This window comes from Hylobates moloch, unplaced genomic scaffold (assembly GCF_009828535.3).
Source record: "Hylobates moloch isolate HMO894 unplaced genomic scaffold, HMol_V3 SCAFFOLD_2, whole genome shotgun sequence".
Taxonomy (NCBI): Eukaryota; Metazoa; Chordata; class Mammalia; order Primates; family Hylobatidae; genus Hylobates; species Hylobates moloch.
Genome location: NW_026652277.1, coordinates 19,250,505 through 19,272,769, shown reverse-complemented (window position 1 = coordinate 19,272,769; position 22,265 = coordinate 19,250,505). Strand labels below are relative to the sequence as shown.

At 36.9% G+C, this 22,265-nt stretch overlaps 1 protein-coding gene across 1 annotated transcript in view; it reads right to left on the bottom strand.

Moving 5' to 3' along the window:
* MALRD1 (MAM and LDL receptor class A domain containing 1) overlaps positions 1-22,265 on the bottom strand; it is a 695,880-nt gene that overhangs the window by 145,810 nt on the left and 527,805 nt on the right. Inside the window, exons 33-34 of the mRNA XM_032166926.2 lie at positions 21,351-21,552; positions 220-483 (exon numbers count right to left, since the gene is read on the bottom strand). Coding sequence (XP_032022817.1) covers positions 220-483; positions 21,351-21,552 — 466 coding nt within the window. The remainder of the gene's footprint in view (positions 1-219; positions 484-21,350; positions 21,553-22,265) is intronic.

The window sequence follows — 22,265 nt, the reverse complement described above, 5'->3', positions numbered from 1 at the left end:
GAAATTGTGGCACTAATCAATAGCTTACCAACCAAAAAGAGTCCAGGACCTGATGGATTCACAGCCGAATTCTACCAGAGGTACAAGGAGGAACTGGTACCATTCCTTCTGAAACTATTCCAATCAATAGAAAAAGAGGAAATCCTCCCTAACACATTTCTTTCTCATTTTAAAGCAGCATTCCTTCCCTGACACACTGAGTTAGTGAAAATAACTCACAGCAGATGAGCTCATCTTCATCAAAGTGGCAGTCGGGCACTCCATCACATAGCAGGAAGGAAGGGATACACTCGTCTGTAGAGCACGGGAACTCCATGTTACTACAGAGTGGAGGGGTGGGGCTGAGAGGACAATCCATTTCATCAGATCCGTCTATGCAATCTTCATGTCCATCACATTTCCCTGAGAGAGGGACACATTGGAGTGTGTAGATACAAGAAAACAGATCAGCTTCACAGGGTGGTGGCTGCACTGGGACAGGACCTAAAAAAGAGAGCAAGTCAAGTCATTTTGGCATTAGGGAGTTTCCCTCCATCCAGTATTGGGACATTACAGGTTGCATTTCTTATTGTATAAAATGAATTTTGTTAATTGAAGTAAATTAATTTCCAATTAGAATTAATATGATGCCTACAAACCTGATTCAAGAATATGCCTTATCATAATGTCAGGAACATAAAAAATTATTTTAATTTCAGTAATTTGGTGGAACAGATGGTTTTTGGTTACATTGATAAGTTCTTTAGTGGTGATTTCTGAGATTTTTGTGCACCCATCACCTGAGCAGTGTACACTGTACCCGATATACAGTCTTTTATCTCTCACCACACACCCAGTCTTTCCCCTTGAGTCCCCACAGTCCATTACATCATTATTATGCCTTTGCATCCTCACAGGTTAGCTCCCACTTATACATGAGAACATACAATATTTAGTTTTCCATTCCTGGTTTACTTCATTTAGAATAATGGCCTCCAGCTCCATCCTAGTTGCTGCAAAAGACATTTTTTCATCCCTTTTTATGGCTGAGTAGTGTTCCATGATGTATATATACTACATTTGCTTTATCAGCTTGTTGATTGATGGGCATTTGGGTTGGTTCCATATCTTTGCAACTGTGAATTGTGCTTCTATAAACATGCATAAGGATGTGTCTTTTCATATAATGACTTTTTTGTGGGGTAGATACCCAGTAGTGAGATTGCTGGATCAAACGGTAGTTCAACTTTTAGTTCTTTAAGGCATCTCCATACTATTTTCCATAGTGGTTGTACTAATTTACATTCCTACCAGCAGTGTAAAAGTGTTCCCTTTTCACCACATCTGCGCCAACTTCTACTGTTTTTTGACTTTTTAATTATGGCCATTCTTACCGGTACAGTATTTTTTAAAAGGCATCATTGACATGAAAACTGATACCTTCAAATTAAAGAAGAAATTTTGATTTCTATGCCTTCAATTGGACCATTAAATCAGATTGTGCTCAAGTGTAAAGATACTTTCATACAGTAAATTAAAAACTTTGGAAAGATGCACTCACAATTTTAGAATTTAAGGGAACTGTCACAATATCAGATATCATTTATTTACTGTCTTTTAGTGGCTTCCACCCAGGGAATCTGGCTCTTGAGACCCTGGCCAGGGTTGGGCCACAGAAATAGAGATCTGCTATGGTTTTGTCACACTGCACTCTGTCCTTGAATCTTGGTTACAGGTCAAAGGCCATGTGCTGTCATATCTAAAGCTAGATAAAAATCACAGTGTAATCTAAGATGTTGCATTAGGAATCCTGAAGATAACCTGCTTCAAACCCAACCAACTCATTTTACAAATGAAGACACTGAAGCCCACAAATTTTACATATCCAAAGACTCAACGCTATTGTAATAAACTTTTGTTACATGAAACTTTTCTGCAGCAAAGGTTTGAGTCTACATTAAGTCAAACTTAAAGCACAGGCTGACTGTTGAGTGTTGACTATCTCATGTTTCTAAAGATCAGAGAATGTATGTGAATATACAGAACCGAACTAATTGGTGATTAGTGGGATGCTTCTTACACTTTGTACTGTCTCTGTGCTAGTTAATGAGGGACTCATCAATATATTAAGGGAAAATATAGAGCCAGGTAGCAATGGAGGCTAGTTCAGGAATGGTTTGTTTTCTTGACATTTTAAAGTATTTTTATTTATGGGTTGTATGAGAATAATTTGTATTATATGTAAAGATGTTATAGCAAATTCATTTAAAAAATGAGATTTGAAAGTCCCTCTCCCTCCTCACTAAACCAGTAGTGAAGATGTATCTAGAGGGTATTTAGACTCTGACCCTATGACCAAAGCCATGTATCTGAGATATATGTGGCTGTGCTTAGGGAGCCTATGTTTGTGGAAATCAGTATATTCAAGTAGGAGAGAGATAAATGTATGACTTGGAGACATCACTGTCATGTTTTAATCTAACTGCCTGAGATCACAGCAGCATATAAAATTGCAATGTTCCAACGTACAAATTATAAATTCAAACTTTGAAAGCAAATTGGATTTAAATCTTTATACTTTTATATATAGCTCTTCTGGTACTTGACCATGGTCAAATAAATAGTTTCTCTGCAATCTCTCCATTAGATTAATCTCACACTTAAAGGACAGAAAATTTTTTTTAAAGTATTTTATGCATAAAACTTTCATCTTTATGAGCCCACCAAAGGTTGAAAAGATTTAGCAAATTCTTTGCATATAACGAGAATCTAGAACCAACTTTAGTAATATATCTATGACTTAGCTAAGTATTAACCTTTTCTTTTTAAAAAATGAGGAAAATAATGTTCTCTATTCAAAAACAGAGACTTTTATGTTTCCCAGTTCCTATTCAGAACTCTGTGTGTGTGTGTGTGTGTGTGTGTGTGTGTGTGTCTTTATATTTTTCCTTATTGTGGATATGCAAAAATAAAATCTTCTCCTTTCGGTGGTAGGCACTGCATTAAATGCAGAAATTTTTTTATTGAATGGTACTCAGAAATCACTTGTTCTAGGCCCTTCTTTTCAAGGACGCCATTGGGCTTGTCCTGCATATAATGGATACTGGCTTGTACTGCCCAGCTTTCTCCGTCCACATCAAGGTGTCCATTCCCCCAGCTGCTGGGAGGTTGCCAGATGACAGCTCATGGTTGAGTCAGGCCCCAGGAATTGCCCTCCAGAGTTACACCTCCTCCTGGGAACAGCTCCATTCATTGACCGGTGAGTTGGAGATAAGATGGCCCAGGCCCTATGCCTCAGTGTAGGGCATCTATGAAGAGCCATTGCAGCTCCAGAGCTCCCCGTGGTATCGGCTGTGCCTCTTATTGCACCTGCGTGGACTTTGGGTGACAACAATGTGCCAAAGTAGGCTCATCTCATTGATTGTAACAAATGTTCCACTCTGGTGCAGAATGTTAATAGCGGGGAAGACTATGAGGGTGGGGGCAGGGAGTATATGGGAAATTTTCTTCTCAGTTCTGCTGTGAACCTAAAACTGCTGTAGAATATAAAGTATACACATACACACACACAGACACACACATACACTGCATATATACATGTATTAATTTTGATATATAAAAATAAAATATTGGTGGTGAGATATCTATTGATCTGTCTTATGAAAATTTGAGGAGCAATTCAGAGGAGATTTAATTTAAACTAGATTCATTTTTATGTTTGGAGGGTGTTATAAGTCAGGCTCCCTGGGAAGCTGACTTTGAGGCACACTCCAAATCAGAGATTTCTTAGAAATTCTCTCAGGAACATCCCTGCAAAGGCATAGGCAGATCTATAGACAGATCTACAGATAGATATCCCACCACCTATATATGTTATATAAAATATATACATATACAAAATATGCATATGTACATATATTATATAAAATATATGCATATATAAAATATGTATATATACATATACAATATATATAAAATATATACATATATATCACCACCAATATTCCTTAGAACCTACATTGTAACCAACACCTCATGTTTGATGATTTTCTCTTAAAATTTCTGTTCTAATTTCTCCAAATTTATTTGAGAATGTAGCAATTCAGCAAGTAAATGCATAACATTTTGATAAATGTACTGTGCCTTGATCAAACACATTGGTGCATTTCTTACTATGCCCAGTGAGCTGCTTGGTCAGGTTGCTTAAAACCAATGGCATTGAGGTGTAAGGCCAGTGACCATGCAAGGGAAATCTTGTAAGACTTGTCCCGACAGTAGTTAGCTTCCTTGGAAATTCATGTTGTTGTTCATTATGTGTGACAATTACTGTGTAGAAGAGTCTAACACGCTCAGAGCAAAAATAAAACTTAGATCAAGAAAGCAAACGAAAATAGCGCATTCTGTGTTGATAGTGCCGTTTGCATATATCCCAAAGAGTACCATCAGAAAGGATAAAGGGATGTACAAAAGAAATGTAGATGGGCACTCAGAAATGTTGATGACTGTGATGGGGGGAAACAGATGAGAAAATAAAAACATTCCAAAAAAGTGTTGATTAATTTTGACAAGATGACTCATTATATATCTTAGGGGTGTTTGTTTGTTTATGTTTTGTTAAGTCAACAGTTTTCAAGCTACATCTGATTAGGGGTATTATACAGACCTAACGCTGGGGTGAGAAGAACAAAGAGACTTATATGAAAGCTTAGTTTATATGCTTTAGGGAGTGTTTCTCAAAAGGAGGATCCCAAGTTTCAAGTGTGTTGGAATCAGCAGTAAAGCGTATCTCATGCCATTGTTTGCAACTGATTTATTCTTTGTATATTGGATATGATTCAATGCTGTACCAGCAATAAAGTTACTCTCATTCACTTGCATGCCACCAAATATGCTTCCTTCAGTAAGGAACAAGGGTGTGGAGTAACAGCTATATATACAGCTACATATATATATATACACATACTTTATTTATACACACTAATACTGGTATATATAAATACCAATATTGGTATTGAGCTATCTATCTTCTATCTATCTATCTATCTATCTATCTACCCATCTATCTATCTATCTATCTTTCTTGGACCACTATCCCTTAGAACCTATGTTTCAGTCTGTACATCATATTTGATACTTTTCTGTTAGAATTTTAATTTTTTAATTTTTCCAAATCCATTTTAATATTCAGTAATCCAACGCTTAAAATGTACAACAAAATGTTTACCCTTGTCTTTATTGTGCAAGTAATGTGACAAGCACATAAACATCAGCTAGCATGGGTTTCAGCAGAAAACAGGTTAAGAAATGTTGCTTTAGGCCGGGTGCGGTGGCTCATGCCTGTAATCCTGGCACTTTGGGAGGCCAAGGCGGGTGGATGACTTGAGATCAGCAGTTCAAGATCAGCCTGGCCAGCGTGGTGAAACCCTATCTCTACTAAAAATACAAAAATTAGTCAGGCATGGTAGTGGGTGCCTGTAATCCCAGCTACTTGGAAGGCTGAGGTGAGAGAATCACTGTAACCCAGGAGGTGGAGGTTGCAGTGAGCAGAGATCACGCCATTGCATTCCAGCCTGGGCGACAGAGCAAGACTCCATCTCTACATACAAGAATAAATAAGAAATGTTGCTTTAGAATTTAGGGAATCAGTGTACAAATTAGTTTTGAGAAAAAGGATTCTGAAACAACAGAAAATCCCACAGTCAAAGCTATACTTGTGCTTTGTCAGGAAATTGTAATTGCATCACTACAACAGCATCTTCACCAGGTCTTTACTGATGTTTTGCTCAAAATTGTGACTTCAAATAGAGCTTGGACACTCCAAATCATACTGGACAAGCTTTAACATCTCTTTGAGAATACACTGACATCCTAATGCCCAACAGAGTAAACGGCATGAGATATGTGTTGAATCAATACTTCTTACACTGATGAATAATACATCAATGGTCTAAATAGTAATTTTACTTTTCTTGATAATTAATACAGAGTTAGATAATCAAAACGGATGAAGTGAAGAATGCTTTCATTGACTATTTCCATGGAATAAATCATAAGTAGTAAAAGGATAGATCAACAATATAGAAATTGGAAAGGCCTTTAAAAAATAAATTTTCGAATATATTTGAATATAAACTTATAATTAAGTAAAGAACTCTGTCATTTATTTCATATGCATCCTACGGGTCTTTACCAATTGCTTCAGAAGTTTTATGTGATTTTACATAAAGGACTTTTGCAGATGATGTTGTATATACATGTATATATATTTAAAAGAATAATCCTGCCGGGCGCAGTGGCTCACGCTTGTAATCCCAGCACTTTGGGAGGCCGAGGCGGGCGGATCACGAGTTCAGGAGTTCGAGACCACGATGAAACTCCGTCTCTAGTAAAAATACAAAAAAATTAGCCGGGCGTGGTGGCGGGCGCCTGTAGTCCCAGCTACTCGGAGAGGCTGAGGAAGGAGAATGGCGTGAACCCGGGAGGCGGAGCTTGCAGTGAGCTGAGATTGCGCCACTGCACTCCAGCCTGGGTGACAGAGCAAGACTCTGTCTAAAAAAAAAAAAAAAAAAAAAAAAAGAATAAACCTGCCATTTTTGTTTTCTACTAGATCTTAAAAGAGATGAAAGGAAAATATTTAAGAAAAAAAAAAACACCTAGGATAAGGGATTTAGGAACTGGCATTTAGGAAGTTCGACATTCCTAGTAACCAAGACATCTCTCTGATTACCATACTCCACTTTACTTTGTGCTATGCAGACAGTTCCAGTTCCTGATATTGTAGGTGTTTCTTTGTCCTCCCACAAGACGTTAAGTTTCATTGTTCATTTAATGTTTGCACAGCAGTAGAAACATATATCTTTTTTTTTTTTTTTTTTTTTGAGACAGAGTCTTGCTCTGTCGCCCAGGCTGGAGTGCAGTGGCATGATCTCGGCTCACTGCAATCTCCACCTCCCGGGTTCACGCCATTCTCCTGCCTCAGCCTCCCGAGTAGCTGGGACTACAGGAGCCCACCACCATGCCCGGCTAATTTTTTGTATTTTTAGTAGAGACGGGGTTTCACTGTTTCAGCCAGGATGGTCTTGATCTGCTGACCTCGTGATCCGCCCCCCTCAGGCTTCCAAAGTGCTGGGATTACAGACGTGAGCCACCGCGCCCAGCCAGAAACATATTTCTTATAGCAATAAAAATTATGTCACACTGATAATTTGCAGTGAAATTCAATGAAATGTTCTCACGAATTTCATACAAGTTCCATAAAAGCTTAAACTGCCCAAGGATAATCTGATAGATTTTTACCTTTATGATTAATATGTTTAGAGAAAAGGAAAATTGTCTGTTTTGAAAGAAAAAATGATATGCAAGTAGAACTTCAGTTTTAAAGGGCAGAAATGATGTTGTTGCCAAACATTGTCATACTCAGTGATATAGACAGTAAAAATGCTCATTGTAAAATATAATACACCTGTTACAAATGGGTAACTGTCTCTGGCAGGCATTTTATTAACAGCATTCAAAAAGATTACAAAAAAACTATGAGGGAGGAAACTATTAAAATTTAGTAGCTGCAATTATAAGTACTCTTGTTTTGAGGTTATTCTGAATTATAACTTTGTGCTTATGTCTCCATAAGAGCCCTTCATAAAGTACACAAATATTAATTTCTTTTTCAGTTTAAAAAATCATCCTCTGTAATGGGGAAAGAGAAAAGAATAATTTGATCTTATTTCATTTCCATATATTTAATAGCTTAAATATTCCTAGAAAGATGGAACATGACCTCTATTTGACTAAAGACTCAGAGAGTCCTGGCATGCGTGGGAAAGTACACAGAATGTGTGTAGTATAAGGAATCAGGAAGGCTTGTTTGGCCATGACCAAAATGTCAAAAGCCAGACAGAGAGACAAGAGTGAAGAAAACAGAGAACTTTCCAGAACTTATGTCCAATATGGAAGCTAACAAGTACCTGAGAAGAGATGCCAAGTACAAAATGATAATTATTTTCAAAGTGAATAACTGCAGCTAGTCGAGGCCAAAGCTAAATAAAATCAACATAGGAGGGAGCTGGAAAAAATTCAGACTTAACACAAACATAAATGCACTTATGTATGTATACGTGATTTGTACAAAGATGTGTGCATGCATGTACACACATCCAGAGGCAGGTTACCTGAAAGCAGGAAGCTACTCACTAATAATAGAGGAGTTTTGGAGAAGATAGCTGGGCAGTGGATGATGGGCAATGTCATTCAGAGGAAACATGAGATTGAGGTGGAGAAGTGAAAACCCTATTATCAGAGTTCTTCCTTTCCTCCAGCACATACAGAGGCTGCAGATTTGAAAGAAAATAAGATCTGAAGAAACAGAATGTCTTAAGAGGCCCCAAAAGAGTTATCTCTTTTACCCAACATCAATATTTGCCAGGATTATAAAGAATTCCTCCATAACCAAAAATAGTGATACCACTGCAAATGGCTGAAATTGCATACATGATGAATTTGCTGCATTCGTATAACCCCCAATAATCTAAAACGTAGGTAAAAGTGACAGAATATATTAAAAATATAAAAAGGGAGTGTGGTTGCTGGCCATTTTTTTCCTGCCATGAGGCCTGCAACCCAGAAGGACCCCTGTGGATTACAGATTCATTCCTGTTTAATCATTTCCATATGGTGCTATAGTTCCCAGTATGACATATCTGTGTTAGTGTGGCCGCAATTATATGCAATGTTGGATGAGGTTGTGTACTTGGCCTAATTTAACGCTGTTGCTCACTGATAGCTCTAGCTCATATTGACTGCAAGTTTATTTAATAGCTAAAGCATTCCCCAAATCCTCAACTTTTGACTTCTAACTTTAGGCCCAGTATTATTAAATACATTCCTCTTTTAATTCAATGTTCACATTTCTTCCAGCACACATTTCCCGAAGGAAGAACTCTGCTCAAAAATGGTTCTCCAACGCCTTACAGGGTTAAGTCTACCGTTTTTGGTTGGTATTCAACAAACTGACACCTGATTCAGACTCACCTATGCTCACGTTCTTCCCCATAAAACCCTAAAATTACAGAGGAAATAATGAATATATCAGATGATAGAACATGCATTATATTCTTGGCTAGCTGATATAGGGCTGAGAAACAGAAAGTCATCACTGGTCCTATAAGTGGAAAGCTGTTACTTACAGAAATTATGAGCAGGTGCTTTGGTACCAATACATAATCAGATCTTTCTCTTAGTATAAAAGGCTGAGAATGGAGAGTTAGAAGCCATCTCTCATATACTGTAAATATATACAATAAAAAAAATTCTAGGAGTTTTAGACAATCTATCAGTGAAGGAAGAGTGTCAAATTTCACATGCACTTTGGAAACAACAATTTTATCTGTCTTAGAAAGGTCAAATGAGAGACAAATCATTTAGTGAGATGGGCATTAGAGAAGACCACTCAAGAGTCAGCTATTATTCTACAATTGTCTATTAGAGACCTTCCAGGTGCAATATCTCAACTACTCTACGATGCAATCAAATAGAACAAGTGGCTGTGATACCATAACTTCCAGTTAACAGTGATGGGCACTGAAGAAAAACACAAAAATAGCTATGTTTAACGAAAGAGTAACTTTTGAGGAATGTGAATGAGTAGCTTAACCTAAAGTTTAGAGCATTGTATACGACTGTACCACTATTTTATAAAAGAAAGAAGTTTACATGAATTTCTGCCTTCCTAATAGAAACAACTAAATGTGATTAGATTAAGTAGTGTTGGGTTATCTTGCCCCATTATATAACACGTGTTCTTGGAGACTGTTGGTCAGAACAGTGTGTTGAGTTATCTTGTCCCATATATGTAATACGTGTTCTTGGAGATTGTTGGTCAGAACAGGATGGCTCAAGTATGAAGATGTGAGCTAAAAGATGTATATATGGAAACCCACAGGGTGCACATCTGACTGGCATAACATGAGTTACATTACCATCAGAAGAGGAAGGAAGGGCAAAACACAAGGTCTAGATATTTTGGTTCTTGGACTGGTCTTTAAATTGGTCAATCATGTGTACTGTGGAAAAAAAAAAAAACAAAACAAAACCCAGCCATGAGCTTGTCACCTATTTTCTATCCCCCAGGCTGGAGTGCAGTGACATGATCTCAGCTCACTGCAACCTCCACCTCCTGGGTTCAAGCAATTCTTCTGCCTCATCTTCCCAAGTAGTTGAGATTACAGGCGTGTGCCACATTTAGCTAATTTTTGTATTTTTAGTAGAGACGGGACTTCACCATGGTGGTCAGGGTGGTCTCAAATACCAGCCTTCCAAAGTGCTGGAATTACAGGCGTGAGCCACTGTACCCGGAACCTGGTTATTTCTCTAATCCCGTGCTTTCTATTTTGAGCAACTTTACATTGGTGAAAAATGAAAACTCATATATGTATACACAGTCACTCTTTGTTGAAACATGAATCCCACCCAGGCCCTCATTTTCAGCTATTTCTACAAATAGCAACTGGTCCTTTCTGGGTGAAATATTCTTACACATCAATAAGATGCTACTGCAAAACAAAACAAAACAGAACAAAAACTGGTCATTCTGGGAAAGCCTCTTGTTTTTCTATTTGAAAAAAAAAATATTTTCTTAAAACTTAGACTATTAAGTAAAACAGTGTTGCATTATCCTATTTCTTAGGCAACAAATGAACATGTTTTTATAAAGTCTGGATGCTTTCCAGCAAACAACATATGTGTTCCAAGGAATCAGAAAAATCGTAATAAAAGTAGCCTCTCATAGCCCAAGAGAACAAAACAGGGCCAGACTGACCCTGGCTGTGAAAAGCCCACAGAATCTCTCTGACATACTTGGCCTGGTAAAACAATTGGATGCTGAGCTTTTCTGAGTGAAAATAAGAGTCAGCAAAGGTTATAATTTCCAAAAGTGACCAGGAATTTAGGAATTGATTATTGTTTCCATATGGTTGTGAAACGACTAAGTTACCATGTTATGTTTTATTTTATATATATATGTTACATATATATTAATGCATATGTGTTTATGTGGCCAATGTCATCGTTCAAATAAAAGCCTTCATCTTTAAGACAGAGTGTTGGGACAGTGATTTGTGTTTCATCTTTGAGTTCTGGATAAGATACTTGTGAAATTCAAGCTAATGGAATATAGTTCACACTAAGAGTGATTTTTCCATGGTTGTCATTTGGAGTTCTTCCTCCTAATTCAACAAAATTCCTTCCAGCCTGATGATCAGCAGGCAACCAAGTAAGAACCACCTCCTACTATAACAGGCAGACTCCTCCAAAGGCTGCCAAGCAGGGAATCCAGGTTTTACTCCCTTAAGCCTGCCTGGTATTAGCATTTAATGGCATTTTCTGGCTCTAGTGTTTTTGCCTTCAAATCTAATATCCCTTCTAGGAGCAAAAAGGAATTAACCCATCTTTTGACAAACAGTAAGCGCTTCATGACCCACAATAACAGATTTAAAATCTAGTAATATTCTATAATCCAATAAGTGAATCAGGATTGCCTGGTAATCATTTCCTTTTGGCTTTTATACATTTATCACTATTCATTTTAAAAAGAGGCCTTATGAATCACTAACTGAACCAAAATCATAAAAATGACACTTTTATTAAAATCAAGCTTTAAATAATTTATCTACAATTGTTATATACAATACATACCTACTCTTATATATTGACTTGAAATTTATTTTACATTTTTCTCAATCAACTTTGAAGTTAAAGATCACTCATTCTTGCCAAATCAAAAAAAAAATGACAATGTGGATTGTTCAATGAGGAGGAACTAAAAATGACAAAGCTATAGATATCAACAATACCTTCTAAAATATACTACAGAAGAACTGCAAAGTTAAGACTAAGACAATCTCAGAGCGTGGTTTCCTGTGGGGAGGATTAAGGATAAATTCACGAAGAAAGCAGCTTTCGCTCTGCCCCTGAAATTGGAGGAGGATTTACACAAGAGGAGATAAAGGCCTGTGCTTTCTTAGCCAGAGAAGTGGTACGACTAAAATCATGGAGATGAGGGGATATGGGTAATGACTTGAGAAAGACAAACGATCCTGTTTGAAGGGATCATTTTATAGACAGAGACAGACAAGTCAGTAGGTGTACTAAAGAATAAGAAACTTATTTAGTAGGCAATTAACCACTAAGCATTTTTCTCCTCTTTATAACTTGCATGAGTTTATGTATTTTGATTAATTTCCCTTCCATTTGCTCTCTCTCTCTCTCTCTGTATATATATATATATATATATATATATTTTTTTTTTTTTTGAGAAGGAGTCTCACTCTTTCACCCAGGCTGGAGTGCAGTGGCGTGATCTCAGCTCACTGCAGGCTCCGTCCCCCAGGGTTCACGCCATTCTCCTGCCTCAGCCTCCCACGTAGCTGGGACTACAGGCGCCCGCCACCTCGCCCAGCTAATTTTTTTGTATTTTTTAGTAGAGACGGGGTTTCACCGTGTTAGCCAGGATGGTCTCGATCTCCTGACCTCGTGATCCACCCACCTCGGCCTCCCAAAATGCTGGGATTACAGGCGTGAGCCACCGCGCCTGGCCCATTTGCTCTATATTATACAACACGAAAGTATACATAGAGGGTTTATTGTTGCTGGTTAATGTTATAATTTGGCACAAATGTTGCGGAACTTTCAAGCTTAATTCTGATAAAATGAGAGTAAGAATTGCTATCATCCAGAGATGCATGTTGTGTAAATAAAGATGATAGAGTAACTTAATGTGACTTTGAAGTGTGGAAATATGACTTGGGATTGGAAATGGTACGCTCCAACCGGCACTTTCAATTTCGGAGGAATGGCATAGGGAGTATTCGAGATTATTCACAGAGATGTCAGAGGGGTAGATAGCTCAGTTTCCAAAGCTATTACTTGAAGGCACTGGTATTAGCCAGCCTTACCCTTGAATGTTGTCAACCTCACTTGCTTCCTGCTCATGTCCTTGGTTTGGGTTCTTAGCCTTACTTCCAAATTTTGGAGCAATCCAATATCCTTTCAGCAAACTTACTTTTTGCTTAAGTTAGCCCAAGTGCAATTCTGTTGCTTGCAGTAGCATATTCTTTGGGCTATCGTGGTGAGATAGGGGAGTGGTCTATCTTTCTGGAAATGACAACATAATTGGTACTAGAGGACTAATTTGGGAGTTGTATATGTGTGGTTAAATTAGATATATCAGTTATGTGGCCGTTACAAAGATTCCGATGAACAATCATAAGGTCTCAAATGAGAACTTGGGCAGTAAAAAGAAACTGGGAGAAGAAAAGATGGCAACATTTATAGAACTTGCTGACTGAGCTGTACTGAGAGTAAGGATGTGGAGCAGTGGACAATAACTTGTTTCAAAGTAGATATTTAGAAAGGTATGCACAGGCACTGAAGACATTAATGGCATTTTCTTATTCATAACCAAGAGATTTTTGAGGCCTTCTTTATCGACTGAAACAAAAGGTACAAATTTCCTTATTATGAAAAAAATTATTGCTTGTTGGCAATAATCTGTATTAGTAATGCTGAGTAAGTGTGTGTGTGTGTGTGTGTGTGTGTTTTGTTGTTGTTGTTGTTGTTTTCCATGAACCATGGCCTTTACTTTCATTCCACTGTCTAGCTGGGAGTGAGGTGGTGCTGTTGAACCTGGGGCTCACTCCTCTGACACTATGTGTAGCAGACTGCTTGTACTGTGCTGAGCATCTATTTTTAATATCACCTTCAGTGATGTCACATGCACAGCTTGAAATCAACCATGCTGGGAGTATTTACACCGAAGAAATAGGCAAATGCCACAAATTGGGGCTTTGTTTAGCCCTACTGGGTCTTGCTTATACCAATAGCTGGTCCTCTGTATACGTGGGTTTTGCAACCCATGAGTATTGCATTTTCCATCTGCATTTGGTTGAAGAAAATCCATAAATAAGTGAACCTGGGCAATTCAAACCCATGTTGTTTAAAGACAAACTGTACTTTAAACTTTCAAGTATGCATCATTATAACAGTATTTGCTTAGATTGTAAACTCCTTGAGAGCTGTAGACACTACTACATTCCTACCTGTCTTTCCAATCCAACTCAAGGGCACCACATAGATTTTCAACAAGTATTGACTGAATGAACAGCAAACTTAAATTCAAAGACATGCCCAGTAGTGAGAAGTCTTCTGCATCTAACTGCAATGACATTTCTACTTTTACCTCGCTGCCCTAATTCTCAGATCTCCTTTAACTCCCTCCTCATTCTCTCTGAACTCCCTCCTCTCCCATGTCATGCCCCGTGCCTTCTTTCTGTTTCCCTAATCCTCTCCTCCAAATCCGGTATCATATAATCATAAAATGGCAGAGTTGGAAGGGATTTAAGCAATCATCTATTTCACTTCCCTGGTGACATAACATGGTCTAGAGAGTTTAAATGATTTGCTCAAAATTGTACAAGTATGGCACAGCTATAGTTTAGTCCAAGCTCTCCAAAATTTTATTTCAGTGGTCCTCTTTCCATCACTTTATACAACCACACAGAGCCTGCTAGACTATTCACAAAATTCATTCTCTCTCTCTCTCTGCCTGTCTCTTGTTCGCGATCCCCTTTTCCCCAAACATGAAACTGAGAACAACTTTGGAAGCTGAGGTCATTGGTGAGTATGAAGAGAGGTGCCATAAAACATATAAATTCATCTGATAGTGATTTTTACTTAATTATCTCTTCATTCAACGTATTTCTCTAGTCATACAACATACTTATTGAATGCTTACTACATAACAGGAACTCATCCAGGCATATAGAATACACCATTGAACACAACTGACAAAGATCTCTGAGTTTAAATAATTTGTGCTTAAGAGATTACATCTGAAAATAGTTACTTGGACTTGCTATTCAAGCCTAGAGATAGGAAAGAAGAATGGGAGTCTCTATTCATTAACAAAGTGAGAGCTATTATTTTTCAGCAGTGAAGCAGAATTTGTACTATTCCCCTTGACTTTCTTACGAATTTTATTCTTTATTTTGTTTGGCACCTTGCTATTTGCCATTAACTTATATTTATAAAGTTAAGATAGAAAGGATGCCCTATGATGACATTTCTTTTCCTTAGAATTTGCATTCACTCTCCGAAGGTCTATTTTCTTTCAATCCAGTAACAACAAAACCTAGTCGGGGTAGGGAGGTGGGGAAAAAGTGCCCATGATGCAAATCTCCCAAACTGGAGTTTTCTCAGCTTTTGAACATGTCATAGTACCTCATTATTTATTGTATTTTTCTAAGGGAGTTTCAGATGCAGCATGTTTCAATGGGGAATATTAAGTGACATATTGTGTCACTTAAGAATTATTCTTAGGTTTTTCAAAATGATTCCTCATTGCGTGAAGTGGTTAATGCAACTCTTAGGAAAGGCATATTCCTAAATCCTGACAATAATCATTTCATGGATGAGAAAAATCAGGTCCAATGAGTAGTAAGCATAATGAAGATTTTTTTTCTTTTTTTGGGGGAAAAGGGTGGCTGAGCATGGGAAAAGTTTAATGATTGTTCTGGGAAGAGAAAGAAAATGAGGCAGGCGGCGAATCCCTGCTTTTCCTGCCTAAAGTTGGATGAAATGTGATTTATTTCCTCATTTCTCTGCTCCACTGGGCTTCCATGAGACCACTTCCTGGCTGTCTCTTCTGCCCAGGGCTGCTGCCGCCACCTGGCTCAGAGGAAGGGGCACTGGGGGCTGGCTGAGCTGGGTAGGTGCCCTGATCCACCATGCCTGCCATGCAGAGCCATGCCAGCCTTGAGTCCCTCCTAGGAGAGGGCCATAGTGATGTGAGTCCGAGTCTTAATGGCTTCCACGGCCAGGGAGGGTTTCCAAACACCTTTACCTGGCGCGGGATCCAGAAGGAACATGTGCCATGGTCAAGGTCATCTGCCCACTGTACAGAATCTAGAGCTCATGGCTCAGTGGGGTCCCTTCCCAGACAGCAAACAGGAGAAACAGAAAGCAAATCAGGAAGCAGTGCGTAATGAAGATTTGCACCCAGTTCTTGACTATAAAGTAGACTTCAATGTTCCCAGTTGTATTAGTTTCCTAAGGTCGCAGTAACAAAGTATCCAAAGCTGGATGGCTGAAAACACCAGACATTTATGCTTCCATAGTTGTTGAGGCCAGAAGTCTGAATTCAAAGTATTGCTAGGGCCCTGCTCTCTCTAAAGACTCTGGGGAGAAGCTGCTCCACTCCTTTGTCTTAGCTTCTTTTTAGCTGACCATGTTGGGCATTCCCTGGCTTGTAGATGAGTTACTCCAATCTCTGTCCCCTTCATCACAGGGTACTCTCTGTGTGTTTTCTCCTCTTCTTCTTCTAAGGACATTGGTCATATTGGATTAGGGCCCACCATACTCCAAAATGCCCTTAATTTACATCTTAATTACATCTACAAAGGCCATATTTCTAAATGGGATTCCATTCTGAGGTCTTGCAAAGGACATGGATTTTTGAGGAGATGCTTTTCTACCCAGTATACCAGCCAACTTCTCTATGGAAATAATCCACTTCCTAGCTATGGTGCAATCTCCATAGGGTTGTGTCTATTGGTATTTGCCACCTTATTAAACTCCTGACAAAACTGTGTAGAAATGCACAGCATTTTCAAGCCGTTGTTGTTTCAAATATTTTACAACCTCACATATAGTTTTAAAGGTATCAATGTCCTAATAGTGCTGTAAAATGCTTCTTCATCATGGAGACAGATGAGATCCTCCTTGTTTCAAATGATAGAAGTAAAACAGAAAACACATTTCTCTCTTGGAAACTCATATGGCTAAAGAAAACAGATGCAATAAAAATAAACACACTCTTCTGCTGACTCAGAATTTCTGGAGATGCTCTTTTTCATCAAGTTTGTCTCATTTACAAAATGTTGCCCTGGGAAACCTAAAGGAATTAAGGTAGGACAGAGAAGTAATAATGCGGAAGGTAAAGGTTGGTGGGGGATAGGACTGCTGTTTTTAGTGGAATCTTCTACACTGAAACAAAACTGCAGGTAACTTGGGGTGACAAATGTTGTTCTATATTCCTTCCGATAATGGGAGTTTGTGGGGGTGGTAAAAACAACAACGAAACACCTAATACGAGGTTGAAATGAAGTTGAGACTTTGCCGTTTTTAATTGTAGGATGTTAATCTGGACCTGAGCAGAAAGCTGGCATGTTCAACACACAAATCTGGATGTTTTATTATAAGATCTTAAGAAAACTATCCATTAATTCAGGTGCTTTGGTTCATTTGTATCTTGTCTGAGTTAACTAAGGAAAGACAAACAAAGCTAGTAGTTTTAATGGCATAGACTTTTTCACATTTCCAAAGGGCTGAAGTATGAACACATAAATGAATACTGAAAAAAAATCTATTTAATTTCTGTTTCTTGCTTTATTCAGTAAACATTCATTGTGGTAGGTCCTGTACTATCAGAATTCTTGCATTTTTTAACAACTATATTTCATTGGAAAACTGTATCACATTCTGGAGATTTTTAGCCTACAAAATAAAAACTTTAAAGAGGAATGTCTAGAAATTTGACCTATTTTAAATTTTATGTGAAAAAGAATGCTTCCTTTATCCAGCATTTCTGGGAAATGAAGTTTTCCTTGCTAAGTACTAACACTTAAAAGATAATTTTTACCAAATGTCTCTGAGGCACATATATAATTGCTATGTTTTTTTCCTTCTTGAACATCTAAAATTTCTGTCTGACTTCGTTGGCTGCTATTTGGAAAGTTAAGGCAACTGGAAGAAAAACTGCTAAGGCAAAACTAATTCTAGATTACTCATTCTTACACAGGATAAAGAATTGCTCCAGAACAGTGAAACATCAGACCCCTGAACTACTAGCAGAACAGCTCACCCGTAATGTTTATTCTGCCTGATGTTCCCTAACTTTGGCAAGTAAGAAGAGCTAATTACAATCTGTTCTCACATTTCTCAAAGAGTTTCACAGAGATGAGTTATTATTAACAGGAATAACTATTGGAAAAACACAGGACTCAAAGTAATAGAAATAAATCCATCTATGCAATAGTTCCCTATAATGATTCCAATAAATAACTTCATTTAGGGCAAGATTAAAACAATAATTAACCCAAAATGTGTGGTTCTTAATTATATGTATCATGACCTTATACTTTTACTTGATAAAGTAACATCATTTTTTCCCAATTACAAACAACACAGTTTTAAGAAGACATTAAAAAAATGTATGAAAAATACCATGAAGAAAAGAAAAATAATCCATATTTCTATTTTTCAGAGACAGATATTATATTTTGTATATCTTTCAGAATTTATAGATAGATGTCTTTTTTGATGGATACCTTATTAAAATTGGTTTCATGCTTTTACCATTTTTCTATACTTAACAACAGACTCTTGTATTATTTAGATCTTGCATTGGTTATAACTTTCATATTCACCAATATATTATGCATATTGTCTATTATATGACACAGGTGTTCCATGTCTAAATTATCTATTAGGTACCTCTCAAAATTTTCCACCATAGTGCCACAAACCACAGGGAAGAGGACATTAGTAATAGCGCTAAAGGATCACATTTCTTTAAAGCTTTCTGTTTTCTCTTTGACATTCCACTCTATAGTAGATTTGAGTTTACTTCAAATGTCACATAATAAATTATTTAACCTTTCTCCCCAAATCTTCAAATAAACCCAATGAATTACAACAGATTTATTTTGTGGTATTGCATAATCCCTAGGACATTGCTGTGGGCATCTGTACACCCCAGTTTGAGGAGTGCTGATTTAATTTATGATTTTCTAAAAGCATCTGCCTGAATCAATAATGAAGTCGTGCTGTAGAAGCTATGCCTTAAGACTCTGGATTTTGGAGGAGAGAATGGGGCTGGGGAGAGGTACTTTTATTACACAAAATGACAAGGTTAAAGGTTTAATGCCAAAGGTCTTACTGTTTTGTTTTTTTAAATCATCCTTGACAGTAAAGTCTGTTCTATAACATACTGGGAAAGACGAATCTTTATACTTTGGTGAATGTTAGGCTGTTGTTCACACAATCAGTTTTCATTGTTAGTATGTTATTTTGAAAAATAGTAATTTCTTAGGTTATATTTCCTAGGCCCTATGTTAGAATCTGGAGATGAATTACAAGCTCTCAAGCTTCTCTTGCTCTTGAGGAGCTCAAAATTGGTAAAATACATACAAATATATATTATTCCAATATATACATATGGAATAATATATATAAGAAATATGAAATATATATTCCAGTATATATATAAAATATATATAATGATATATATGGAATTATATATATGGACTGCATGTTAATACATAAGTTACTAATGTATAATATAATAATATAATTAGCAATATATAATAATATATAATAATACATTTTATAATATATATACATATTATGGAATATATATATAAAAGACAGAGCCAAGAATGAGTGGAAGAAGAGGTACTGAAGACATGAGCCACAGAAGACTTTTATGGAGCAATGGCTGAGAGAAGTTGAGAAAGCAAATGTTCTAAAAATATATATTCATGCTTGGGAAGATGGAGTTTTTTTTTCCCTGAGATAAATGGTGAGAAAAAGAGTTTGGAGGCAGGTGCAGGCCCATTTGGAGGTGAAAATGAGAAAATTAAAGGAATTTGTCACAAAATGGCTTTATTTCTATTCAAAGGACACAAGAATACCAGCAGAGTGAAGAACATGCCAGGGAGAAATGGGAGGATTTGAGGATTGCTGGAGAAAATTGGTGCCAGGAAATGAGAAACTGATGCATCTGGGACCCTAAAAGGCCTAGCTAAGGTGACAAACCAGCATATTTAGTGGTCCCCATTGGCACGACTAGCAGCAATTTTAGAAAATTCAGATGGTTATATGAACTCAATCGCAAAGATGATTAAAGCCATTATGGCAGAACATAGGATGAATAATCTATTCATATTATTATATGAATACAGATCTAGAATCTACTTACAATAATAGATTTACTCACTGTAAATAAATTATAATTTATTGTAAATAAGTTTATTTATCGTAAAGCCATTATGGCAGAATATGAGCTGAATAATCTATTCATATTATTATATGAATATATATCTAAAATCTACAGGGGTGTGCTGATAAATAAATGTATTAATATGTGCAAAATGCTTAGCAAATTGCCTGGTACATACTATTCAAATTTGTGTGAAAAATTTAAGAAACAGAACATAATAGAATTCAAAATTCAGAATGCAAATGGATTTGGATAAGATGTTAATCATTAAGTCTATAATTATTGGGGGAAAAAGTAAGAGGCTGTTTATGGAACCCCAAAAACCAGGAGGCCTTGATGATCTAGAATATATATTTTTTTCTTAATAATGTTACTAGAAAAAGGGTTTAGGAGGAGTAATGAAGATGAGAAAGTGGTGATTATATGAGATTTTTAACCTTAAGATTTCAAAGGGGATGCTCAGGCCCTGAATGTAACTATGGGAGTGACTTCTTGAGGAAGCAGGTTTGCACTGGTTATTAGACTCAAAGAAGTTGATGTTTTAGATAGGGTGTGTCACCTGAAGTTGAAATTGCCCAGGATTTTGAATCCAGAGAAAAACTATGAGAAGAATAAAAATTCAGACGTGTGGCCTTAAAAGAAAAGAAACTTTGAGTAGGAGTGTTAGGGAAAAAAAAAACAAAAAAACACTTTAAAAGAGGCATTGAGTAGCTAGAAAGACAATGACCCCACTATTTAATATTTTAAATGGAAGACTCAGTAAGGAAACAAACAGCCCCACTTAGGGGGCAACATGTTAAACAGCAGAAATTCAGATTTCAGTTAAAGGGGTGACATTTTTAGAAAAGGTGTTTAGAATAGAACTTTTTTTTTCTTTTTGAAATAGAATGAGCATTCTAGCTTGTACAGTAGAAATGGTTAGGAGAAGGAACGTGGCCTGAGGAAGGGAAAAGGTTAATACAGATGGAGAAGACAGTCTGGAAGATAATAGGTAGCCACAGGGGCCTTTGCCTTGTGCAGTTCTTGTGAATCTTTGGGGATAAGGAAAGCAGAAAATAAAGCTACGTTCACCGAACAAAATTTCCTCAGGGTTTCTAAAACAACTTTAGTGCAAAGTTATTTGTTGCCTACAAGACATGAAAATTTCATGGCAAAGTTCATAGACAGAGAAACTTTACTTCTTACTATATATGACTCTTTTCCATGTGTAAATAGAACTGGACCCAGAAATAAATGTAATTCCTCAGAAATTCCCAAATCTTTAGCATATTTAGATACTAAAAACAAATACTTATTCCCATTTTCTGAAAGAATCACTTACCTCCAGTCACACACTCTGGGGTAAAAGAGATGTCATCAAGAGCAATAAAGATGTCCTCATTTCCATCCAAATCAGCTTCAAATGCCACCTTAAATGGACTGTTACTGGAGAGAGGCACATAGCCATATGTCCATCCTGGTCTTTTATTTCCAATCACTGACCACACCAGAATGTTTAGCCCCGATTCTTCAATGGTATATACCTTTAAAAATCATTAAAAAATAACTTTTTATGATTGGAGATTAAAAGTATCATGACATCCAGATGATTGATGAAAGAATGAAATCCCTGGCTATGTAACAGCTCAATATATTGACTGTTGTATTTTCTATCTGTAGAAATTGTGGGTTATAAAGTGAGCCAATGGATGTTATATTTTCCTTGGTTAGTAGGACCTGTGTTTGCTTCTGTCATCAACTTCTGTACGTCAAACTGGACATAATAAAAAAAAAACTGTAACTGTCTTAAGCATTTAAAAAGCTGGAGGAGGTATAAACACAAATTTTTTATTGCTAAAGAATTTTGTCTATGTTAGACTAAGGTTGTGTGACTGCAGAAAAAGAGGACCCTCATGATACATGAATATGATAAATGAATATGAGATTATAGAAGTCATTTTAAAAACCACAGTAATGTGCAGAAAATATTTTAACATTTTGAAGATAGCATACTATACAGAACCTAATTAAAGTGAACTCTGATTTTTACACAAATCTTGGTTTACATCACAATAACTTAAAAAGAAATGGCTTTATTATATTTATTTTGTCATTCTTTTCTGGCAAAATTAGTTTACAAATTACATGAAAATGTAACTGCAACACTTTGTTTTTCCCCAAACCTCAGCACATATTTATTTATTAATGTGTCTATTTTTATTGGTTTTACAGTTTATTTTTCTCTCTGCATTCAGTC